We start from the raw sequence: 27539 nt of genomic DNA on the forward strand, positions 1-27539 counted from the left end.
CTAGAGTCTTTTCCAGCAACTCAATTGGAAAGCATCAATTCTTTGGCATTCAGCCTTCTTTATGGTCCAGCCTTCTTTTTTTTTTTTTTTCCTTTTGTTTATTTTTTTAAATTTATTTTATTTTTAAACTTTACATAATTGTATTAGTTTTGCCAAATATCAAAATGAATCCGCCACAGGTATACATGTGTTCCCCATCCTGAACCCTCTTTATGGTCCTTCCTTGTGGTCACATCTGTACATGACTACTGGAAAAACCATAGTTTTGACTACAGGGACCTTTGTCACCAAAGTGATGGAGTTAGACAAACCATTTGTTACATGGGAGATACCTTATTTTCAAACCCTCAGTTGACAGAACAATTTAAAGTCTCAGGAAGACAGAATGGACTGGACCCCACTATCTCCAGCTCCACATCAATAAATGAGCATTATAAACATTTTCATGTGATAGTTTTAGACAAAAAGTAAAGTCAGCTAGGCTGTTTGCTTTATAAGAGAGAACTCACTGGCGACTGTACTTAGTATCCTAATGTCCACCAGTGAGGATCTTTATCTCCTGGATAATGTCAATTGTATTCTTTAGCCCTTTTGTAGAAGTTTCAGACTACACTATTCTTATGGTATTATACTATACTTTTAAAGAAGATTAGGTTATCATAGGTATAAACACAAGCTGAAATCTTTCTGATTTATACAATGACCTAATTTATTTAAGGCAACAGCTACCTCTTCCTGCAATCCTCAACCCAAGAACAGTGATTGTTTTGTGTATCTGTAGTTCTTACATTCTTTCAGCCTCTATTTACCTTATACTAGACAATACTTTGCAGCTCCAGTGCTATTATAATTAATCATTCTTTATGTTAACGTTACTTCTTTACATTTCTGTGTGGTTTCTCTGCCTTGACTGAATGCATTTAATGGATAAGTGATATATCCATGCAAGGGAGCGCTCTATGTCAGTGAAGTCTGATGACCTACAGCCACAATAATACATGGATGGATGAAATGTCAAGAGTGAGTAAAAAAAACAAGTTATAGTGAAATATATGGGGTACAATTTTATTTTCAAAAATTCTAAAAATACACAAAGTCAAACACATGTATGGAATAAAGCAATGTATGGTAAAAGCATAAAATTCAAGTGAGTATCTCTGAAAGAAGGGGAAGGCATATGGTCAGCAGTACATGGGCGATCCAAAGATGTTGTTCAATATCAAAGAGAGCATCGTAGATCCCTGGGAATGACTCCCCCATGTACTTGTTGTGGCTGCTTGGAGCATAGATGATATGCCTGTTGATAGAACCTGGTTATTGGAGGAGGTTTACAAATGCTTACTTTGTACTGTACATATATGTTACATATATCCTTTGGTATAAACAACATATTTGCTAACTTTTTTAAAAAACAATTATCCCTTATTTTATAGAGGGACTATATATTTACCTTCGGATTTCCCTGGTGGCTCAGACAGTAAAGAATCTACCAACAATGCAGGAGACCTGGGTTCAATCCCTGGGTTGGGAAGATCCCCTCGAAGAGGGCATGGCAACCCACTCCAATATTCTCCCCTGGAGAATCCCCATGGACAGAGGAGCCTGGCAGGCTCCTGTTGCAAAGAGTTGGACATGACTGAGTGACTAAGCACACATATTTACCTTCAGGGCTTCCCTAGTGTCTCAGCAGTGAAGAATCCTCCTGCCAATGCAAGAGACACAGAAGACACAGGTTTGAGCCCTAGGTTGGAAGATCTGCTGGAGAAGAAAATGGAAATCCAGTGCAGTATTCCTGCCTGGGAAATCTCATGGACAGAGGAACTTGGTGGGCTAAAATCCATGGGGTTGCTAAGAGTCAGACATAGCTTAGAAACTAAATAACAATAATAAAACAAAACATTTACCTTCAGGGTGACTAGACCAGAGTTGCCCAACTACTGATCGAATACAGCAATCCTCTCAGCCCTGGGAGGCCAGGCAGACAGAGGGCCGGGCTTGAAGAAGCCCTGTGGATTTTCCCCTGCGTTCTGTAACAAACTGATGCTTTCTACATGTGCAGTGACAGGACTAGATCTGGAAGTGTTGAAGGAGACATGATTCTCTGATAAGGCCACCTAAGTGTATTAAAATTTTAGGCACTTATTTTCATCATTTAGTTCAATCTCAGAATAACTTTCTATAATTTTAGAAGAAAAATATCCATCTTTCTTATTGATCTATAAGAAGAAGAAAAGAAACACCAAGTAGATACATGTATCTGTCTATACCTATGTATACATATGTACACAACTTTACTTTTCAGTTTATCAATACATCCAACATGATTCTTTCTGATTCATCTTTCTAATTCAGTATGCATTTTACAAAGAAATTTCTTAGGCGACTTCTCTCAGAGTCCCTGCTGCAGCCTGCACGGTGAAGGCTGCAATAGAAATCTGTCTTTTCACTTCTTCCCAGGCCTTGGATGGGTCCTCTCTGTTTTCAATATCAAAGAGAGCATCGTAGATCCCTGGGAATGACTCCCCCATGTACTTGTTGTGGCTGCTTGGAGCATAGATGATATGCCTGTTGATAGAAACAGTGCTATCAGTTGCTCAAATTACATATATAAGGGAAAAAAACAAGGGCACTGTACAATTCATGGATTGTATAATTCTAATTGCCACTTGTCAATTAGACTTCCAAGTTCAATCTCCAAAGACTATGAAGTATGTGGTAATTAACTATATTTTGACTTTAGACAATGACTTAAAGTGGCTCAGAGCAACAAAAATGATGACAATGATAGCAACAGCAGCTTGTAACCTACTATGTATCACACTTGGCATTAAATTATTAACCTATAATTTTTCTAAAGGGTTTCCCTGGTGGCTCAGTGCTAAAGAATCTGCCTGCAATGCAGGAGACTGCCTGCAACATAGCAGCCCCGGGTTTGATCCCTGAGTCCAGAAGATCCCCTGGAGAAGGAAATGGCAATCCACTCCAGTATTCTTGCCTGGGAAATGCCACTGACAGAGGAGCCTGGCAGGCTACAGTCCATGGGGTCGCAAGAGTCAGACATGACTTAGTGAGTAAACCACCATAAGTTTTCTAATTCTTGAAAATAAATTCTACAAAATTGATATTAGCATCTTAAAGAGGAGGAAATTGAGGTCTGGGAGATGAAGTGATGAGTCTTAGTGTATACTGTAAAGAAGTGATGACTTCAAAATACCATTCTATCTTCTGAAATGCAGCACAATAGGGTCTCATTTGTGACCCAGACAATCAATTACTGTATGGGCTTCCCTGGTGGCTCAGAGGTCAAGCATCCGCCTGCCATTTCAGGATACATGGGTTCAATCCCTGGGTTGGGAAGATCCCTTGGAGGAGGGCATGGCAACCCACTCCATATTCTTGCCTGGAAAATCTGTGGACAGAGGAGACTATGGGGCTGCAAAGAGTTGGACACGACTTAGTGACTAACAACAGTAACGGCAACCTGTCACTATGCTTTTCTCCTACTTAAAGAAGAAGTCATGCTGCAATACCCAGCATCAAGCCAGAATGATTAAAAACAGTTTTGTAACATTCAACATGCCCTCGGAAGAAGGTGCTGTTTTACTGAAGGAGCTAGTGAAAGTGAAAGCAAAGGTCATTCAGTTGTGTCCAACTCTTTGCAATCCCCCTCCATGGACTATGCAGCCCATGGAATTCTCCAGGCCAGAATACTGGAGTGGGTAGCCTTTCCCGTCTCCAGGGGATCTTCTTCCAGCTGAGCCACAAGAGAAGCCCAAGAATACTGGAGTGAGTAGCCTAGCCCTTCTCCAGCAGATCTTCCCAACCCAGGGATTGAACCGGGGTCTCCTGCATTGCAGGTGGATTCTTTACCAACTGAGCTATGAGGGAAGCGTGTATAATAACCCCGGAAGAGAAGGACAAGTTCCACAATTAAAAGGCAAAGAAGGAAGGGGGCACAGTGCTGCCGCCAGGGGGAGACCATTCACTCCGTTTGGATGACACCCTTGGTCTCAATTCCAATTCTTCACAAATAATCCCTGCACACAAAGATGGGATCGTTTCTGGCTGGTCAATGATCTAATTCTTTCTGAATTCTTAGTAAGATCAACCTGGGGACAGTTGATGGTTATCAGAAATAATTAATAATTATCAAAAATTAGGGGAAAAACTGAGTATCAACATTGTAAATAAGTATATATTTATTATGCCTTATGTACATGCTGCTGCTGCTGCTGCTAAGTCGCTTCAGTCATGTCCGACTCTGTGCGAACCCATAGATGGCAGCCCACCAGGCTCCGCCATCCCTGGGATTCTCCAGGCAAGAACACTGGAGTGGGTTGCCATTTCCTTCTCCAATGCATGAAAGTGGAAAGGGAAAGTGAAGTCGCTCAGTCGTGTCCGACTCTTAGTGACCCCATGGACTGCAGCCCACCAGGCTCCTCCGTCCATGGGATTTTCCAGGCAAGAGTACTGGAGTGGGGTGCCATTGCCTTCTCCTATGTATATGCATAAATACACATTTAAAATAAAATAAAAAGGGGCTAAAGTTTATGTATACCAAAGCAGAGATTTTTATTTTCTACTTCTGACTTCCTCACTCTTCTAAATTTCCTACAATGAGCATACACTTTTTATATACAGAAACAAACAAAAAAGATAATAAAAACCTGTAGTAATCATTTTATATAAATAAATAATATTTACCATTTACTACATATGTTTTGGAATTTTTTGTTTGCAAGAAATCAAATACATTATTGCCACAATGCAAATAATAAGAAAAAAATTTTTTTAAATGAAGAGCCATATTTTTATCCTTACCTATAGAAAGGCCTGTCTGGTAATCCTAAAGGATCAGTAAATGCTCGTTCCAAAAACATCAGTTGATCATTCATAATTCTTAATAATATGGGGCTAGAAAAGGAAAGGCATAAGTTGCAGCTTCACAAAAATAGGTGCACTACCCAGCAAACTAAACATTCAAAACAAATCTAAACACAGCTAATTTTAAATTCCTATAACATGCAAATTAAGAACAGTAGCATGCATAGTTATATTTCTTTAAATCCCATAAAGTAATATTCTGCTGAGGCTTATAATTAGGTCAGAAATAAAGAAACAAATATCATATATTTGATGCATATCTGAGGAAACTACAGAAATGGTACAGATGAACATATCTGCAGGGCAGTAATAGAGAGTGTAGGGAATGAAGTGTGGACACGGGCATGGGCAGGAAGGCATGGATGAACTGGGAGATTAGGACTGACATATATACACTGCCATGGATAAAACAGACAGCTACTGGGAACAGCTACAAAGCACAGAAAGTTCAGTTCAGCTCTCTCTGCTGATCCAGATGGGTGGGACGGGAGCCAGGTTGAGAGGGAAGTCCAAGAGGGAGGGGATATATGTATATATATAGCTGATCCATTTCTTTGTACAACAGAAACTAACACAACACAAAACTGTAAAGCAACTATACCCCCAATTTAAAACGCAAACCCAAAAAACCACTGAAAATGTTCAATGTGCCAATGGAAAAAACTACAGTAATTTTGATTTACAATGAAATAACTAACTATAAACCTAGGTATTCAAATAATAGGCAAGAGTTTTTCATTTTAAGTATCCTAATAATCTGTTCATAGAAGTCATTTAAATATTGAGATGGATTAGTATATTAATATTTAGTAGGGTGCCTAGAAAATTATATTTACCAAATGATGGCTAATAATATTTTATTGTTTTTAAAGACAAACCTACATGAACACAGGGATGTTGCTTATTTCATCCTTTCAACGATATGTGAATGCCTGTTAGGTATCAGACTCTTCCTGCTTACAGAGTTCACATACCAAAGTGTGCAGGAGAGTGTTACTGTAATAAAAATGCCTCAATATACCTGAAAATTTACTAGCAATCCTGGAGTAGGGCAGCAACATGTTGTTAAATTCAACGTATTTTCATAATTTAATTAACTAATGAAAAATAATCATTACCATAAGGAATCAAATTACTTTATATAAAAATGAATTATCTCTAGCTTTGTTATGTCTTAGTTTTAATAAGAAAACTATGTGACCATTATTATTCTGAATGTTTATAAAATATATTCCTTTTAATCATTTGAGCAATCCTTCAAGTTATGCATGAATAGCAGCCCCATTCCATAGAGGAGATATTCAGATTCAGTAGAGAAATAACTTGCCCAAGTTCACATCTAGAAAGTTTTAGAGTGAAATAGGAGCTCACTGGGATGGTGGTAAAGGTAGTACCAGGTGGTACTAGTGGTAAAGACCCCACCTACTAGTGCTGGAGATGTAAGAGACACGGGTTCTATCCCTGGGTCAGGAAGAGTCCCTGGAGGAGGGCGTGGCAACCCACTCCAATATTCTTGCCTGGAGAATCCCTATGGACAGGGGAGCCTGGTGGGCTACAATCCATGGAGTCACACAGAGTTGGACCTGACTTAAGCGACCCAGCAGAGCAGCAGTAGAAGGTCAGTACTATTCCTTCAACTGAAGTATGTCAACAAAAGGCAAATCGAATAATTAAAGGCCACAGAATTTGGATATGAGCTATTTTCAACATTCATTTATTTAGCATCAAGAACTCAGGTTAAGTGATAGTATAAAGGTAAACCGTGGGAACAGTCCACATTAACTAATAAAGAGGAAAATTGAATGAACCATAACTTCAATACGGTATCACAAGTTTCTGAACCAAATTCATAAAGCATTTGCTAAGAACACAGAAACTCATGTGGATACACACACACACCCCATTCGGATGTTCCTTGTTCAGCGCAGTAAGTCACTTGAGTTGTGTCTTATTCTGTGCGACCCCATGGACTGTAGCCTGCCAAGCTCTTCCGTCTACGGGATTTTCCAGGCAAGAATACAGGAGTGGGTTGCCACTTCCTACTCTATGGGATCTTCCTGACCCAGGGTTCGAACCTGAGTCTCCTGTGTTTCCTGTCTCCTGTGTTGGCAGGCAGATTCTTTACCACTAGCGCCACCTTGCAGGGTTCAAACTAAAACATCCCTGGGAGGTAAATGCTCAGAGCACCAGACTTAAGTAAACAGGATCTATTTCCACCAGAAGTATGCTGGCCTTCCTACAGAGACTGGAGGAGGCTAGGTCTTGAGGCTGAAAACTATGTGACCATAAAGGTACCGAGAAGTCAACACTGTTTTCTTCAATGGGTTAAGACATTGATTGAAGAAAAGCAGGATTCAAGAAGTGTCTCTTCCACAGATTTAAAAGTTTGGTTGAGAAATTCTGCATCCACCTTAATTTATTTTAGCCAGCATTTACTTTCGTTATGTACAAACCACGGCTCCAGGTGTTTCAGGGTATGCATACATAATATAGAGATACAAATTGTACCTTAACTATCATTTAGAGATGGTAAGACAAATCCAGAAATACTCAAGGAAGTGAAAGCCCAATGTGCTAGATTACCATGCTATGCCATCAGGCAGTTCCCCCACAAGAAGAAACATCATTTATTTAATGACAGAAAATCAGGCAGTTCCCCCACAAGGAAGAAACATCATTTATTTAATGATAGAAAATCAGCTTTATAGACTGGAGTGGGTTGCCACTTCTTACTCCAGGGGATCTTCCCGACTATACAGTGTTTGACATTACTCTAAAATTTATTTATCATTGGTTATTTTTACTTAGATAAAAATTTGAAAAGAATTATAAAGTATAAGGGAAAAAAATCTTCACATTCCCCCAAGGATAACATGATTATTATACTAATTGCTTTCTTGTAATATTTTCTGTGTATTCAAAAAAATAGTGTATATGAACAATTTTATGACCTTTTTGTTTGCTTAACATATTATTATATCTTAATAAACTTCTTTCATAATTATCAATTTTAATGTTTACAAAATGTTTAAATTGGTGGACATATGATTGTTTAGTAACTTCTGTTCTTATAGGTATTAAGGCTGCTTTGAGTTATTTGATATTATAATTTGAATTTTTCTATGAGAAGCCATTTCATTCCCTCAAACTTGAGACCCTTTCCTGAAGGAAAAAATTTCAAGAAATAGAAATACTATGGCACAGTGTAAGAACACTGTCATTGCTCTAGAAATTGTAACAATATGTATTTACGTTTTTTAATAGCTTAAAGCAATAGCAATTTCAATGCTATCAGAAAAAATAAAGCCCAAGAGTATCAGCTTCAGTGTACTGCCTGTAGCAATTTGCACAAACAAATTTTAAATTGCTACTCACTTGATATGAAAATAATACATTTTCGTTTGTGGTTTTGGAATTACTAGTAAATTTGAATTTTTTTTCTATTTCTGTATAGATGATATGTTATTTTTTAATTCGCTTGTCAGTATCAATATTTCCCACTTTGTCTTTTCGATTCTCTTATCAGTTTTCAAAAACAAATTTTTATAATATTTGTATTACCCCCATTCATATTTTCTGGGTCTTTATTACCCACCATCCAAACTTTCCAGTCTTTTGTCTTTGATTTGGATTATTAGTTTTCATATTATTAAACATTTTAATATTCTCAAATCTGACTACACTGTCATTTCTACACTTTGAATCTCATTTCTAAGATATTTCAATTTTTATTAAAAAATTGTTCTATACCTGTTGTTTATCTTTGTGTAGAATGTGAAGTGAGATTTTGGATTCACTTTTTTTTACCAATTCCTGAAAGAGCTTATACAATATTATTATTTAATACTTTTCTCCTTTGATTTTAATGTATCCTTTATTACAAATATTTCCTTATATATCACTGGTCTAACCTTTCATCTGTCTGTACTCTCTCTTTCCATGTATTCTTGCATCAGTCCCCAAGGATTTGATATTTGTATCATCATTATGTATTTAACTGGTATTCACTCTCAAAATTCTACTTTTTGGAAAAAAATAATGGCTTTATCTTATTTGCTATTCTGGATATAGAGAATTTTTCCAGGTGGCAGTGGAGATTATGAAGTGTTTGTGGGAGTAATGACATTAAGAAGAGGGAAGAAGAAGGTGTGTTTTGGGAAAAGAAGAGTTTGGTTGAAATCTGATGTACAGATATTTAAACAACAAGAAAAAAAAAAAAACAAGAAAATTATGGGGACATATGGTGAAGGACTCTTCAACGTTAAGGTGGAAATTTTGTTACTACTACTCAGTTCATAGTAATGGAGGTACCAGCATTCTCAACAGCACATATGTAACCTGAATGTCAAAAATGTATCTTTAAGAGATATGGCAGCCCAGTGTAGGGTGTGTTAGAACAGAAAGAAAGCAGAAAAACACTTTCCAAAGATAGTTCAACAGTAAGACATCAACTAGTATTTCTTTTTCATTATATACAGTGAATGCATAGCATATATATCTGTCTCTCTGTATATATGCAGAACATACTTGTTTTTATCCAAGTCTTGCAGTCTCTCACTGAAATTAGAAGCAATCTCTGTAAAATTCTTCACTGCAGAAAAGAGTGAATCTAAAAGAGAAATTAGAAGCTAATGAAATGGCATTGCTCTATAGTTTAAACAAGGGGAACCATACAGGAAGCTGTTCCTTTTTGTATTTAACAAGGTAAGTATATTTTGTATATTGCAAGATAGGCATCAGTGAGACAGAGAAAACATTTATATGCATAAAATATTTGATCATGTGGAATAGCAATAAATAATAAATGGACCTAAGGTAAGTCATTACATTTTAGATTACAGATTGAGAGTTTTGAAAGAGCAAAGGTAGCATACCAAATGACACACTGTATGTTTTCATTTCTTGTGGATGCTTCATTGAAATATTGTAGATGTTATCAGCATACTTTCTTAAAACAACAGCATAATCTCGACAGTCGAAGGGCAGCACTATGGAATTGGCTATTTCGAAGATGATTCCACCTCGAACCTGGGCCACAGTGAGGTGATACTTAAATGCTGGATCGTAAAATTTTTCCACTAATTCATACGTTTCATAGATACTATGATACAGTGGATAGCTGCTGAATGTGCTTGTTTCCTACAAAAAAAAAAAATCCAAAATGTATCCCTTGTAAGATAACTTATATAAATGCATAGTATCACAGTTACTGTTAGTAAGACTGTTTTTGTCAGTAATGAATAAAGGAAGTATCTAAGTACTTCAATAAGCCACTTACTAAATGTTTATTATTATATTATTAAAACCTGCCCCAGGTTTTCACTAGTAAAAAAGTATGTGTATATAACATAAACAATACTGTAAAAATGATCTTGGAAGAAACCTAACATTCTTGCCTTTTAGAAAACAGGAGATGTAAAAATCTTCCTCAAATAAAGACAAGATAATGCTGCATTTGTGTGAAAATAATTTAAGAAGACAGAGAATTGTTAGAGGCAAGAAAATAAGCATGATATATTATATAGGGCAATGGTGCAAATTGTTTACTGACTGAAATTCCTTGAAAGAGTAATTTTCTGACAAGCAGTGTGCTGATGAGTGAGTCTAAACAGTGAGGGTTCAGTAGTAGATCTGAAATCTCACTAAAGAGAGAAGTAATGCTAAGACGGTTATAAGAATACAAGAACATACACAAAAGGCAAGAGGGAACAACTTTTCAAATTCTGAGTTGCTGATTTATGCCTTTTGCCCACTTTTTAAAGATGCTTGCCTTTTTTTTAACTGATATAATAGAACACTTTATATAGAGGTGTATTGAGAGTGGGACTCTGGAATTAGCCTGCCAGAGTCTGAATCCAGGCTTCAGAACTTATTACCCCAAATAACTCTGGCAGTTTATTAACCCCAGAATTACTAACCTTTCTTGCTGCAGTTTTCTCATAAGAAAATGTAGCTGATATTTATTTACGTCTGCCCTCAATACCAACCCCAGTGGTGAGAGATTTTCTGTCTGGGCAGAATAACCAACCCAAGACAAAAGACTACAGATCTCAGTGTTAGCTGTCTCCCACCGAAGCAACTAGAAAAGGCACTCCCAGTCCCTCTCTTGTGAAGCTTCCCCTTCAACATGCACCACCCCACATATGAGCTTTCTCTAGTCTCACTCCCATACAAGAGAGATAGCCAAAGACGGCCAGGCATTTGAAGACAGCTTTTAACTTGAAAGTTATAGATCCAGCCTGCAAACTAGAATAAAATCATCTCTGAGTAAGGAGGTACTACAGGGAATGGAGGGAAACTTAATTAAAAAAATAAATAAATGAATGGCATAGTTGAAGAAAACATTGCAGAATGTAAAAAAAAGACACAGATAGGAATGCAGAAGAACAGATAAAGGCATTGGAAAAGAATCCCCCAGAGGCTAAACAAATTCATAAGAGTTGAGAAAGAGAAAAGAGGGAATAATCAAAGAGAAAACATTTCCTCCAACTACAATCCATAGGTTTCCACAACAAAGGGTATAACTTGTGCCCAGTTCACCATATTAAAATATGACATAATGCGCATTTGTTCACCAAGGGCAACACAGTCATAAAGAGTAGATACTAAAATTTTCCTTTAAAAATAAAAAGCAAGAAACAACAGATCAGGGAACAAATAACATCTCTCAACAGGCTGGGAGACAATAAAGCAATAAGATCAAAATTCTAAGGGTATAGAATTTGCAACAAAATTTTTTTTCCCAAATTATTGAAGAATTCTGTGTAGTGTAACTAGCATGCAAGGTATTTAGCTTTTGTTCACTCTTTTCAAGAAGTGCCTGAAAGATGTGATCCAAAAAAAAAAAAAAAAAAGAGAGGTGAGTAAGTAAGAAAAAGGAAGACATAACATCTGGGAAACAGAAAATCCAAAGTATGAGTAAAATGAAAATGTTCTCAGCTTTCTTTTAAAATTTAGGCAAGAACTGTGCCACAGGCAGAAAGAATAACCAGAGAACCCAGAGGAGCAGAAGAGCCCCAACAGGGAAAATGAACTCTGCCAGATCACCTGATGAGTTTGAATATACTAGAAGTTTGTAGGTACATGGAGGGAAAAAAAAAGTGCCTCTAATAAACAAGCATAGCACAAATATGAGGATGAAAACAATGCCATGAAGGTAAGTATTTGGGGGTTGGGAGAGGATGTGATATAAGAGAACTGAATGCCTAGCTTCCCTAGAAAGAAGTAAACGGATAATACCTAAAACTGAAAAAGAAAGAAACAGCAGAAGTATATGATTGAGTGAAGTGAGTGAGTGAAGTCGCTCAGTCCTGTCTGACTCTTTGTGACCCCATGGACTGTAGCCCACCAGGCTCCTCCATCCATGGAATTTTCTAGGCAAGAGTACTGGAGTGGGATGCCATTTCCTTCTCCAGGGGATCTTCCCGGCCCAGAGATCGAACCCAGGTCTCCCACATTGCAGGCAGACGCTTTACCGGTCTGAACAGACAGACATCAGAAGAAACCAATTAAAAATGGGAAGAATTCTAAGTTGCTGAACAAAATCAGGGATGTAGCGAGCATGGTGGTTAAGTCACTTTTTTTTGATCCAGAATTATTTATTTAGCTAAAATATATTCATAATTAATCCTGAAGGACTTATTAATAGACTTACCCAATCTTTAGTATACCTTGCTCTGCCTGAAGCAATTCCAAGTCTTTGGAAGAACACTTCAAAATCATTTCCAGATCCTAATTTGCTAATCCTTTTAGAGATAAAATACAGGATTATTTGAGTAACTTCTTCATTGACTACAGATCAAAATGAATTAAACTAAATCTCCACTCAATACTATAAATACAATTTTTAGATATATTGCCTTTAGAGAAGCAACAACAACAACAAAAAAAAAGGAATGTCATTTTTTACTTCCCAGAAGACTATTTTGGGGAGGGGTTATCATTGTTTTTTTGAGTTTCTGGACCCAATTCCAACCTGTTTATGTGGGGAGGGGAGGGTTTCCCACACCGACAGCACACAATTCTCCAGGACACCACATGGGTGTTCTACAATTCAACTCAGTTCTGACACTGCCCACCTGGAGTCAGGTCCCAGACATGAAAGGCTTGCTACCAGAGACTGTCCCACCCCCCAACTCAGAATCCTGTGCTTCTGACCAACCACTACAGAGAGGAGGGTCCCACAAACACCTTCTTGGATTGGCTAGAGCAACTCATAGAACCAAGAGAAGCATTTACTTACTAGATCACCAATTTATTGTGGAAGATTGTAACTCAGAACAGCCAGATGCAAGAGATGCATAGGATGAGGTACGGGAAATGGGTCAGAACTCCCAACCCTGTCCAGGCTCACCACTCTTACAGCATCTCCACATGTTCACCAGCCAGGAAACTCCCCCAAACTATAGTTTTGAGATTTTATGAAAACCTCAGTACATGGTCATGATCAATTAAGTTATTGGACACCAATGACTGAGTCAACCTCAGGCTGCCTCCCTTCCAGGGATGTTGAGGGCCAGATTGAGAGCTATAACCCTCAAATCGCTCGACTGGTTCTCCTGGCAACCAGTCCCCACTTTAAGTGTGGGTCTATGTTACCTCATTAACAAAACAAAAGATACGTTTGTCCCTCTCACCTCTTAGAAAATTCCAGGGATTTTAGGAGCTCTTTAAGAGAATCAAGAAAAATTGTATTGCCTATTAAAAATTCTTGAAGTTGGAAAGTATTTTCCTTCACTGATTTATTTTATTATCTTTATTTGTTGTACATGACACAGTTAAAAGAATCAGGAAATTTTCAGATAACTCAGATTTAAATCCTATCCTTAAAATTTATTTTTTTTTCTTTTTTTTTTTTTCTTTTTTAACTTTACAATATTGTATTGGTTTTACCATATATCAACATGAATCCACCACAGGTATACACGCGTTCCCCATCCTGACCCCTCCTTCCTCCTCCCTCCCCGTACCAACCCTCTGGGTCGTCCCAGTGCACCAGCCCCAAGCATCCAGTATCGTGTATCGAACCTGGACTGGCGACTCGTTTCATATATGATACTATACATGTTTCAATGCCATTCTCCCAAATCATCCCACCCTCTCCCTCTCCCAGAGTCCAAAAGACTCAGTGTCTCTTTTGCTGCCTCGTATACAGGATTATTGTTACCATCTTTCTAAATTCCGTATATATGCGTTAGTATACTGTATTGGTGTTTTTCTTTCTGGCTTCACTCTGTATAATAGGCTCCAGTTTCATCCACCTCATTAGAACTGATTCAAAAGTATTCTTTTTATAAATTCTATCCTTAAAAATTTAAATTATTCATACCGTTATCTTAATCTCAAACTACTGAGATATTTATTCCTCATCCCTTGCTTGTGAAGATATGGCTAAACCTGATTATGATGCTTATATTCTTATCAGAGTAACCAAAATATTGCATGATGTTCAGAAAAAAGGAAATTTATTAAACAGCAAGAGGACAGACTGAGGCACCATGTGCATAATCTATTCAAAAGAAAACCACATTTTGATGGCCTAAGATTTAATTTCAAAACACATATCAATACTTTGTAAGCAGACAGGGTAGGGGGTCCCTAGAACAAGAGAACTAGGTTTGGCTTTCTTGACATAAGACAGCTCACTTCTGATCTAAGCCATTTTGTGATAAAGCCCTGGCCACAATGCTTATCCCTGAATAGGTCTCAGTAATAAATGATTTTAAGGCAACAAGAAAATTTAGGAACAAATGACCTGGGCAAGAGAAGTAACAACAGCAAAGATAATAAGCCTGTTGTAAAGACTTTCAGTTCAGTTACAATGGTAAATATTAGTCTAAAAAACATTTTTGAGCCATTCTGCAGAACATAAACCCCTACGTGTGCTCAACCACCAGATCAGCTGGGAATGATGATGTTAACCTTTTCTGAACTCGGTCAACTAAAGTTTGGACTTTTTCAAATTTTGTCCCAATTTTATTATGAATTATACTCTGCTGAAGCCCCTTTATGAATATGCATGTACTCTTAGCTTAAAACATCTATGATTTTACTGTTCAGGGAGATACCCCTTTGGCAAAGATCCCCAGTGTTTTCAAGGCTACCATGATGGCTCAGCAAGTAAAGAATCTGCCTGCAATGCAGGAGACACAGGAGATACAGATTTGATCCCTGGGTTGGGAATATCACACTCTAATGTTCTTGCCTGGGAAATCCCATGGACAAAGAAGCCTGGTGGGCTACACCACCGCAGTGGGTCACAAAGAGTCATACAGGACTGACTAAGCACACCCAATATTTTCCATACTTGCTGCAAGTAATTCATCCTTCCATCTCCAGTTCTTTGACTTGGTTGTGTCTTTTGGCTCTACACCCCTTGAGAGGCAAACCCAGTTTTCAGGTAACAATTTTATTTGTGAACCTAAGCACTGCTTAATCTTTATCAGATGTTAGAGAATTTTAAACTTTTATTATTTATTAAAAGAAGCTATCCTTTATTTTTGATACAATTCCTTACTAAATTCCATACAGAGTTCTGTTTGTTTACCTTGGCAAGTCACTGAATTCAGGGGAAGGACTTTTTTCATTCCAGCTCTCAAAAAGAGACTTGCCTTCAAAACCTTCATCAGGACTTTGGAGCTACATGAGTTAAACGGGGGAAAAAAGAGAGTATCTATTAACCAGGGAATGAGTAGTTAAATCATATTAAGGAAAATATGAGAAGTAATTCATACATTAGCAGTCATTAAAAATTACAGCACTGAGTTTCTGATGATATGGGAAAATGTTGCTATATATAATATACCTATTATAAAAAAAAATACATGGAGTGTATGGAAAGAAAGGGTATACCAAACTATTACCAAGCCATTAAATTCAGATGAATGGTCATAATATAAGATTTTTTTTCAATCTATTCTTCTGAATTAAAGGAGGCTACTTTCAATGATCCATTCCTTCTCCTCTTAAAAGAAAATGAAAAGGAACAAAATGGTTAAGGGAAGATTTTTGTTTTGTTTTAATATTGCTTTGTGCCAACAAGGTTGTCAAAGTCATTAAATAATACATAAGAAAATAAATACACTAATATTTTACTTAGTTGAGTGTATATTGTATTTATGTTAAACACAGGGCTTTTAATGAATTTTTAGATTTTACAGATAAGAAAACTAAGGGAGTAAAATATGCCCTACTACTAAATGTGAGTTTCAGAGCATTAAATGTTATGCCAAAACATCTAGCACACTAAATTGAGATTAATATTCCACTATTATTGGTAATTGACTAGCATATGGTATAAAAAGTTTTCATTTTCTATTTAATAAAAGTCCTATGATGTTTTTTTTTTAACAGATTCAACTCAAAAAAATTTATAGACTACTTATGCTGTGGAAGACTTTTTGTAGATGCTAGCAATACAAAGTATAGTAACACACATTACATATCATCTACTAGTGGGAACTGTAAATAAAAGTGTGGATTTCATGTGCTAGGTGCTATAACACAGGGATGTGCAATGGTCAATGGGAATACAATTAAATTTACATAAGCATGAGGTAAAATGTCAGTATGTAAAGCAACAAAATAACTTCACTCAAACTTATAAATTTACCCAAAACTTTTTGCTACAAATGGCAGAAACATTCCATTTATTTTAGGAAATATGAATTTTTGAATAATGTAGAAATATATTACTAGATTGCTTAGTTTATCACTAAAATTTGAAATGCTGCAAATCATCTTCTCAAAATAAACAAAACATAATTTTTAAAAATCCAAAATTACCAAGTATCACATAATTTCAAACCTAACCTAGAAGTAGTGTTTTTGCATTTGTCACAGAGAACCACCAATCCACCTGGTAAGTAAATATAACTGCCCAGCTTCCTCAGCATTGACTTTAAATTCCATAAATGGTGGGAATTCTCTGAGATGCAATGTTTCAAATATTTAATTTTGTAAACACATCACAGGAATTGATTAAAAACTGCAGATCCTGAAGGAACTCTTAAGTAACATATGAATAGATTAGTGCCAAATTAAACTTTTCCACTCCTACTGAAGATGCCAATAAATTAAATGCCATGCTTGTTAAGCCAAAGCTTAACCATATGTTTAGGGTCTATTTAAAATCCCTACTTAAGGTAAACAAATATTTTTCTTAGTAAATACATTTCAGTTGGTAATTCTGTTAGCCCTCTGTTAAATAGGCAAGTTTTTTTTTTTTTTTTTTTAATCCTTTTTCTGTTCCAAGGAGGTAAATAGCAGTAAAAACAAAAATCTGTCATGCAAAAGCTCATTCACTATGACTAACTCTAGGACCAGAGGCTTTATGGGGCAGGAGAAGTAAAATGAAGAGCTGCCTGTCAGTCCTGCAGAAATTCAGACACCACCAGGTTCAGTATCTTGTGCTGCCGTCAGAAGGAATAAGGCAACTTTAGCTCAGTGGACTGAAAGCCACAGCAGGAAATCATGAACTGAGTACATTCAACCCATGTACTCCAGTCTCTGTCCCAGGACTCTGTATGCGGTGATTTACTTACTCTTTCTCAACAAGTTAGAAATATCAACTTTTCCTGAGTCCTGAATTAATTGGTATCATATTAAAGAGTGAAAATCAGTTTTAAAACTAAGAAGTTAAACCACAGGACTCAGTCATGGTGCAGGTACTGAACACGTTGTGTGACTTCAATGGCTAATGCTTTTTGAGCTCTGTTTTTTCATTTCAGATGGATATGGCATACTCACTGCTCCCCATAGACTGCCTCAGACTGATGTGGGGCAAAACAGGATAGCATCCACCATTTATAAGACATTTCTAGGAGTGGATCTTTGCTATGTGGAAAAAAAAAGTTATAAAACAACAGTTGTTCAACATAATAAACATAATAATGCCACCTCAGGAAAACATTTGTAGAACTTAAAATTCCATGTAATTATTTTTACCTCCTTTGTTAGGTTATATACCAAGCTGTACATAAGTGGGGTACAATCAACTCTCAGAGTGTAGTTTCCTGAAAGACAAGGAGAAAGTTGTTTTCTATTTCATTACTTTATTTTATTTTTCCATTTAAAGACCATTCCTAACTCCTTAGCCAGAATGACCCTTTTAAAATCCGAGGACTTCTGTGGCAGTCCAATGGTTAGGACCCTGCATTTCCACTGCAGGAGGTGCGGGTTTGATCTCTGACCAGAAACTAAGATCCCACAAGCCTTGAGGAGCAGCCAAAAATAAATAAATAGAATTCAAATCTGATCAAAACTTTCCAGTTCATCCCTGGATAAGATTCATCCTTATCTTGACCCTTGGTGCAACACATGAAACAATCTCTAATCACTTCTCACCTTTCCAAATCTTCACCTTCTACTCTGCCAAAGCAAATGTTCTGTACAACAGAGATAATAAAAGTACTTCCCTCACAGGATTACTGTGTCAAATAAATGTTTATATTTAAAGCTTTACTTTAAAACATTTAAAGTAAACGTTTATGTTTATCAGCATTTGCCGTTGTTGGCACTTGAGCTAAATTTTGTATGTGAATGTCAACACCCTAAACTAAGGATAGTAGTGTCTTTGGAGAGTTATTTCAGAATGGTTTCAGTAGAAATTTTTTCTTCGTAAATTCTGCATCTTAACGTTAGGAAGCCAATGCGTGATTTACTGTATTATTTGAGAAAGGAACAGTTAATAAAATTTTAAATACAAAACAAAGTGAGATAAGCTGTGTTCCAATCACAGATTAATGGGGGTATTATTTGCTTTTGATCCTAAAAAGGATGGGGAAACAACAAAACAGCATTAAGTCAGAGAATGACATGATCAGCAAAATCCACAGATTTAAAAAAATTCATTAAAATCTTAAAAAAACAGCAATAGAATGTTATTCTACTTTTGAAGAATATGTTTGGAAAACTCATTCTGTGTGACAACGTATTTCATCTTCATATGTGTTTAAATGAGGATGATAATAATCCAAGTTAACATTTCTGAACATTAACCCTGTGCAAGGGACAACTCTGGGAATTTTGTAATTATTAACTTATACCCTTATAAGAACCTTTGAGATATATGATCTTAATAAATCTACTGAGAGCTGAGAAAACTGAGACACAGAGAGCAACAACCTGAGGTCACATAATTAAGAAGTAGAAGGGCCAGATATAAGTCCAACCCCTGAGCCACTAACTAAGGAAAGTCAGAGGAAGGAGGGGAAGATAACCGAAATGCACTAATTAACTTAGGAGGCAACGCAGCTTAGATACATGGACAAAGAAGAAAAAGTAAATGCCAATGTGCCTCCATCATATGCAATGTCCCAACTGTTTTTGACATGGCAGACTTACTAATAAACTGAAGAAAATATTCTATTGTCCATCCTTCATTCATTTGTTGCACCCATGCAAATAACATTTATTTAATAAGACATTAAGAATCCAGGAATGAAGTATGATCCCACCTGTTCCTGGTAGAAGAATATAGTCTAGAAAGGGAGGCAGTTTCTAAAACAAATAATTACTTAATAATGGCAGTGATGAGTATTACAAAGATACCATTTCCTGGAAAAAAATGGCATTCCTAAGGAGACTCTAAAAATTAAACAGACGGTGTGTTGAACAGCAATCTGAGGACAGAGAACAGCAGTCACAGTGGCTGACACGTTACATGTGGTCAAGGAACAGAAAGATGGGTGGGGCTATGGTGTAGTGTGATTCATACCAGCTTCCCTGGTAGCTCAGTTGCTAAAGAATCTGACTGCAGTGTAGGAGTCCTGGGTTTGATCCCTGGGTTGGGAAGATCCCCTGATGAAGGAAATAGCAAACCACTCCAGTATTCTTGCCTGGAAAATCCCATGGACAGAGGAGCCTGGCAGGCTACAGTCCATGGGGTCACAAGAGTCAGACACAACTTAGCAACTAAACCATCACCATGGTGCAGTGAGTGACAAGGGACTGTTTGGGTTTCTTGGAAGTTGACCTGAGGTTGTCTCTTCATTTGAATCTCTGTTTATCAAAACAAACCCATTCAAAAGTCCTGTCTTCAATGCTTATCTCATTTCTCAGGCCTTTCCTGAAGTTGCTATCATTCTGTCCTCTGAATTCCAAGATCAGTACAATAATATCTTTCTGAGAGTACCTGCATATATCAGAATCCTAGACTGATTTATTTTACCATCTATACTAAATCTTGGGCTTCCCTGGTGACTCAGATGGTAAAGAATCCGCCTGCAATGCAGGAGACTTAGGTTCAGTCCCTGGGTTGGGAAGATCCCCTGCATGAGGGCATGACAAACCACTCCAGTATTCTTACCTAGAGAATTCCCATGGACAAAGGAGCCTGGCAGGCTGCAGTCCATGGAGTCACAAAGAGTCTGACATGACTCAGCGACTAAGCACAGCACAGCACATACTAAATCTTAAACTCTCAAGTATTAGATTGTTCTTTATCAACCCCTAATTCTTTTGAAATCTTGGAAAGTTCATTGCATAGAGAGGTGCTTAGTAAGTATTTGAATTGAAGAAAAAAAATTTAGAAGAAAAAAATCTTGGTGAAAGATGAAATCTTGGAAGCTAGTATCTGTCCTCAAAATTTGTATGCATGATATGATAATGACAGGAGTTAAATCATAGCTTTTTGATACCCCACTCTAAAATTACAGAAATCTCTAGTTCCATAACTGATTTATTCATTTAACAATCACTGAATTCCTACCATAGATATGGTATTTGCCAGATGAAACAAGCAAATCAAAGGGTGCTGTTTTAATAGAGTCCAAATTAGCGTCCTAGAGCTCACAGCTGCTGTGAGCACAACAAACCAGCAGAAGATTCCCTCACCACCTGTCCCCGGATTTCTATTCCTTGTCAGTGCATGATTTATGAACTAAACTGCTGCTACTACCAAGATCATATGTATTTTCCTATGAAACTGATGATATTCACCTTCTATAGAAGAATCAGCATTGATATAGGCCACACCACGCTCCTGAAGGAGTCTGGAATTTTCCTATAATAAATACATAAAGTTAAATAAATTAATAAATAAACATATAGTCATAACTCCCTTCTTAAAAAAAAATGCACATATACATTTACTGTATGGTGTGTGAATGAAGTTGGCCCAAGTTCACACCAAATTTGACACATAAGACCTTCCAGATTTTCAGTGTTTGAAAGAATTTGGCAAGAAATAACAAGCAAAACATTTTTAAGACTAAAATTTGAGATGAAACTGTCCACATTCTTAATATGGTGAGCGGAAAAGTTGATTTCTTAATCACACATAATCCTAGAAGCTAAGTTCTTCTGTGTTACGGTACCACCTACTGGTCAAAACTTTAAAACATTGTTTTCCATTTTAAAACACTGCCAAAGAGTAGCAAGATTTTTTTTGATAGAAGTGGATTCTGAACCTCAAAAACAAGCAATTTTCTGTGTCCTGACTATAAAAAATAAAGTGAAAAAACATGAAACTAAGTGAAAAAAATAATATGAAAGAGGAAAATCAAGATATTTTGGCTCTTCTTGACACCATCATAAAACTTCATTTACAGGAACACCATTATTTTCTTGGTAAACTTCAAAGAAAATATAAGTACACATGGCTTCTCATAATTTCAAGATAATAGGAGATAAGTAAATATTTATATCATGACTAGAAGTTAATGTAATTAATGTTATTTTTGCATATATTTACTTTACCAGCAATGCTGCTATTACCCACAGCCAATAATGCATGCAGGTAAAATTACTTTGCAAGAAGCCTCATAAATATTCTGTGGTGAGATTTTTCCATCTCACTCTTAGCATGATTTAAAGTAGGCCATTATGATATGAGGAAGACAGTACAAGCTGAAGGAGTATTTAAATATGAATAGCTTTAGCAGCTAACCTGAAAAAACTGAAACCTGATATCTTATTATGATGTACAGTTTCTAGTGGATGTATTTAGCTACTAGCACATTCTCAGAAAGCAAAAATTATTTCCACAATTGACATTAAGTGGCTTTAAAGGTTCAAGTACAATTTAGTTCTCATGTGACAAGATTTTTGAACATGAATACGTTGTTTCAGACTTTTGAAAAAAAGTTTGAATATTTTCTTGCTGGATTGACATTATTCTTACATTCTTGTGAATTAAATATTATCTGTTTTATTATTATGAAAATGTATCTTACATTGAATTATCAACTAACCTCTGCCCACTCAGTGGAACCAAAAAGACCAAATTCTTCTGCATCCCAGCTCGCAAACAGAATTGTTCTTCGAGGCCTCCATCCTGAAATATATGTGCATAACTAAGATGGTGACTGCAGCGATGAAATTAAAAGATGCTTGCTCCTTGGAAGAAAAGTTATGACCATTCTAGACAGCATATTAAAAAGCACAGTCAATACTTTGCCAACAAAGTTCTGTCTGGTCAAAGCTATGGTTTCTCCAGTAGTCATGTATGGATGTGAGAGTTGGACCATAAAGAAAGCTGAGTGATGAAGAATTGATGCTTTTGAACTATGGTGTTAGAGAAGACTCTTGAGAGTCTCTTGGACTGCAAGGAGATCCAACCAGTTCATCCTAAAAGAAATCAGTCCTGAATATTCATTGGAAGGAGTGATGCTGAAGCTGAAGCTCCAATACTTTGGCCACCTGATGCAAAGAACTGACTCACTGGAAAAGACCCTGATGCTGGGAAAGATTGAAGACGGGAGAAGGGTACAACAGAGGATGAGATGGTTGGATGGCATCACCGACTCAAAGGGCATGAGTTTGAGTAAACTCCAGGAGTTGGTGATGGACAGGGAAGCCTGGCGTGCTACAGTCCATGGGGTTGCAAAGAGTTGGACACAATTGAGCAACTGAACTGAACTGATAAAAGCTGGGAAAATGAACAATATAGTCAAGACATCAGCATGCCCAACAGCATGACAACAGCAAAAATTCATTGGTTGCTTAGGAAGGGTGAATTATGGTGATAATCTTAATTTCCTTCTCAATGACTTTAAACCTGATCTGTCAATACAAATTAGAGTATTTGTATTGAAAAAGGTGGGGAATGGTAAAAATTCTGTGAGATCCAGGGAACTCAAACAGGGGCTGTGTGACAACCTAGAGGGATGGGATAGGATGGGAGGTGGGAGGGAGGCTTAAGAGGGAAGGGACATATGTATACAAATGGCTGATTCACGTTGATGTATGGCAGAAACCAAAGCAATATTGTGATTATCCTTCAATTAAAAATAAGTAAATTCAAATAAATAATTTTTTAAATATTCTATGAGTTCATAAAACATTCTAATAGGTTTACGATGACTAGCTAAGAATAGGAAGCCATCTGTGGTCTGCAGCTGCCTGGAGTGAAAGAAAGTGTTAGATGTAGACTGTGGTCTTATAGCCAATAGAACTGAGAGAAAATCCTTTACGACTCTTCCGAGCCGCACTGGCATCACGCAAACAATTGTTCAGTGTCAGTTGGCTGTGTGACTTCACTCCATTCTCTGCCAGAATTAGTCAACAGAAGCTCTGTTTGCAACAACAGGGTCTGCTGCTGCTGAAAAGTACACCATTCAGTAGGAAGGTCATACGGCTTGGAGTTAAAAACACTGACCTTGGAGTTTAAAAGATCTTAATTCAAGCCCTGGTTCTTTCACTTACTAGCAGTATGACCAAGGGAATGTTACTCAAACTTGCTAAATCCCTGATTCATCATCTGTATACCAGGAAGAGCAGAGCAAAGATAAAGATACTCTTTGACTGTTGGGAGGATTAAATGGCATAATAGTTATAAAGACAGCATTAAACAAGTGCTCTAAACACTGCAAGTTGTCATTGTTTCAGTACATGTTTCATTTGTGCTTCTTAAGACTGAATATCCCTCTGGCTATTGAGTCAAGTGCTTCATGTTTGTTAAGAGTATTAATAGTTATTATTCACATCCCCTAATAATTATTATTCCTCATCACTGCAGTCTGTAGGCATACTCTGAAACTGTCATAGTCATGTTTTATATTTACCACAGGGATCCTTCTTGCAAAATAATGAAACATTTCATAATAATATTAAAACAACCTAATTCACAAACTATGTAAATTCTAGTTTCCATAATTCTGTTTTCTTAAAGAATAAGAAAACTGTGTGGTAAAAAGAATAGAGCACCCTTAGATTTGATTTCAAAGAGAGATGTCATGGTTTTTTGGACTGGGAGCCAGAAATCTGAATTTCAATCCCAGACTCTGTCACACACCCACTACACAACTTTGGGTGAATTACTAAATCCTAAACACTTCAGGAGAAAGTGAAGAGGAACTAAAAAGCCTCTTGTTGAAAGTGAAAGAGGAGAATGAAAAAGTTGGCTTAAAGCTCAACATTCAAAAAACTAAGATCATGGCATCTGGTCCTATCACTTCATGGCATGGGGAAAGAGGGAAACAGTGTCAGGCTTTATTTTTGGGGGCTCCAAAATCACTGCAGGTGGTGATTGCAGCCATAAAATTAAAAGATGCTTACTCCTTGGAAGGAAAGTTATGACCAACCTAGATAGCATATTCAAAAGCAGAGATATTACTTTGTCAACAAAGGTCCATCTAGTCAAGGCTATGGTTTTTTCTGAGGTCATGTATGGATGGTAAGTGTTGGACTGTGAAGAAAGCTGAGCGCCAAAGAATTGATGCTTTTGAACTGTGGTGTTGGAGAAGACTCTTGAGAGTCCCTTGGACTGCAAGGAGATCCAACCAGTCCATCCTAAAGGAGACCAGTCCTGGGTGTTCTTTGGAAGGACTGATGCTGAAGGTGAAACTCCAATACTTTGGCCACCTTATGCGAAGAGTTGACTCACTGGAAAAGACCCTGATGCTGGGAGGGACTGGAGACAGGAGGAGAAGGGGATGATAGAGGATGAGATGGCTGGATGGCATCACCGACTCGATGGACATGAGTTTGGGTAAACTCTGTGAGTTGGTGATGGACAGGGAGGCCTGGTGTGCTGCAATTCATGGGGTCGCAAAGAGTCGGAAACAACTGAGCGACTGAACTGAACTGAAACTCTTCAGTTAACTTATTTTTGCTTTGTGGGATCTTTCCAACCAAGGATCGAATCTGTGTCCCCTGCACGGGAAGCATGGAGTCTTAATCACTAGACCACCAGGGAAGTCCATCAATTAATGTATTTGTAAATCAAAATGAGAAATAACTAGGTAAACATCTCCCTGGTGCTATGTGTTCAAAACAGATAGCACACATAATAACATTGTTTCTCTGAGAAAGTAGGTACCACACAAACATAGCATATTTTTACTAAACATAACATATTTTTACTATTTTCACTGTTGCTAAGAGAAAAGAAGAATTATGGATCACATTTCCAGCCCACAGACACCTTGTCTGCAGGAGCAGTAAACAAAGTAGACCGTCTGTTCTCAGTGTGCAATGTTCATTTTAAAAAAACAACCATTTGAACTGAATTTTATTTTGGTTTCATAAAAAGTTTCTAAAATGACTGAAGTAATGGTCAGTCTAATAGTATAATATAATCTGAAAGTCCGCAAAAGAAACCAAAGCTGGAGTGTGAGAATGCAGATATGAAACTTTTGACAGCATCCTATTAAGCAAGAAGACCAGCATTTTTCTGAATAAGCTTTCATCTCTGCAGTCACTTAGTGCCCTTGACCTGAGGCCTTAGGCTGGAAGAGACCAAGGAACTCCTGTTCACACTTCTCAGACCAGGACACAGTGGCTTATAATCTAATTCTGGTGGCTATTCTCCAGCGAAGAAACCCATTTCCATCTTCTTTGTTGCCAAAAGAAACCATGAACAGTATAATTCCTTTCAGATTATAATTTAATATCTAAACATAAGTAATATGAATATTATACATAAAGGAATTATTACAAATAAATATATAAAAGAATAATATTATTAACCAATATAAGGTGGCACAGTTGGTAAAGAATCTACCTCTAATGCAGGAGATGCAGGTTCGATCCCTGAGTTGGAAAGATCCCCTGGAGGAGGATATGGCAACCCACTCCAGTATTCTTGCTTGGAAAATCCCATGGACAGAGGAGCCTGGTGGGCTACAGTCCATGGGGTTGCAAAGAGTCAGACACAACTGAGTGACTGAACACAAGTAATATAGCTGCTAACTACTGAAAGCTACTCTGCTCCTAACCGCTATTAGATATTGTATGCTACTACTATGATTTAATTTGCATGCAGCCTCTCCTATTTCACACAAACCACTGAGGTGGTAATTTTACACTCACTTTACCGAAGACCAAACTGAGATTCAGAAAAAATGGTCTTTTTACTTTTTGCTTACATTACCTTCTTTTTTCAGCTTTCCAAAACTCCTGACAATTTCATGAACGACAGCTGCTCCACTCTGAGGGTCAATGCCACCAAATACCCAGGAGTCACGGTGGCCTCCAAGAATGACATATCTGTCTAGAAAGCATCATTGCAAAATTACTTGCCATTCCAGGTCAAGAACAGAGCAAACAGCCAATGACTCAATAGCATCTACAAGGCACTAAGGACTCAAGATAGCAACATTCTTAAAGACTTACATAAATATATCACTATTCTGAATGTGATGTATGAAGAAAATATACATGTGATAAGCAAATGTAAATACTTCAATGAATTATAGTAATTATAACTATATAAGTAATGATAAGTGAATATAAAAGTATCCTTTTCCACCTCTTTAATTCTCTGTTGCTCCTCTTTTACCAATTTACACTGCTTCCAGTATTTTCAGAGTAAAAGAATAGAGTGGCCATGTAATAAGTTCTCTACATTCTACTCTTTCTACTTAGTTTTTAAGGTACAGCTCACAGATTCTACCTCTCTATAATCTGCTCCCATTTCTACAGGGAGAGGGAATCACACCACGACCCTGCTTTCAAGGCAGTCTTTTCATGTTGATAAAGCATTTACCACACTTCAATGTAGGGGGCTCCTTGTCCCTGGTCTGGGTCTTTTATAAATATCCCTCCATCCCCAAAGCCTAGCACAGAGCTGGCACAAAACATGTACTCAGTGAGGTTCAATAAATAGTTGTTTATCACTTAGTGCTCACTGGAAGGCATATCAATATGCTTTATCCCTGAAAGAAAATACTGGCTGCTTGTATGAAAGGTATGCAGTTTAATTCTATTTTCGTTATAAATTTATAGGTCCTAAGGAATCAAAACATAATAAAGTAAGATTATTTTCAAATGTATCACTGAGCAGCTTATCTGAAATCATATGAAAATCACATGTCTATGTATTTTACCAATTTCAGTGTAAAAAAATAAATAAATCCATGTACAGGATTCATTAACTTGAAGTTATCTTAACTTCGTATGAGTGTTATTTATCATTATTATGAAGATATTTCTCCATGCAAAATATGCAGTAAAGAAAACTGGAGTTCTTTAAAAAGAAAAAATGTTCAGATTAAACACCTAGAAACGATCTCTCCCTGCTCCTCCTCCCTTGTTCCTTTAATTGAAGCATGCGTAGTTTTTCACCAAGCTTGCTCATCTGACCAATCTAGTCCCAACCTTTATTCACAACATGCATCACAATGCAAAATTACCTCCTATGGATCTGTTTTGTGTTTACACGAGTTCCATTAGGACTAAGAGTTGCCTTGCTTTGTTCACTCTACATTCCCAGA

General features: G+C 37.1%; 1 protein-coding gene across 1 annotated transcript in view; it reads right to left on the reverse strand.

Annotated features, from left to right (window-relative positions):
- Positions 1 to 1775: 1775 nt before the first annotated feature.
- Positions 1776 to 27539, reverse strand: part of LOC104999134 (glutamate carboxypeptidase 2) — a 71208-nt gene continuing 45444 nt past the window's right edge. The window contains exons 10-19 of the mRNA XM_010854613.1: positions 26198 to 26317; positions 22077 to 22159; positions 20824 to 20887; positions 17830 to 17897; positions 15431 to 15522; positions 12539 to 12629; positions 9759 to 10023; positions 9412 to 9493; positions 4822 to 4914; positions 1776 to 2565 (exon numbers count right to left, since the gene is read on the reverse strand). Of these exons, the coding sequence (XP_010852915.1) occupies positions 2376 to 2565; positions 4822 to 4914; positions 9412 to 9493; positions 9759 to 10023; positions 12539 to 12629; positions 15431 to 15522; positions 17830 to 17897; positions 20824 to 20887; positions 22077 to 22159; positions 26198 to 26317 (1148 nt within the window). The 3' untranslated portion in view covers positions 1776 to 2375. The remainder of the gene's footprint in view (positions 2566 to 4821; positions 4915 to 9411; positions 9494 to 9758; positions 10024 to 12538; positions 12630 to 15430; positions 15523 to 17829; positions 17898 to 20823; positions 20888 to 22076; positions 22160 to 26197; positions 26318 to 27539) is intronic.

The sequence above is a fragment of the Bison bison genome, unplaced genomic scaffold (assembly GCF_000754665.1).
Source record: "Bison bison bison isolate TAMUID 2011002044 unplaced genomic scaffold, Bison_UMD1.0 scf7180017853440, whole genome shotgun sequence".
Classification (NCBI taxonomy): Eukaryota; Metazoa; Chordata; class Mammalia; order Artiodactyla; family Bovidae; genus Bison; species Bison bison.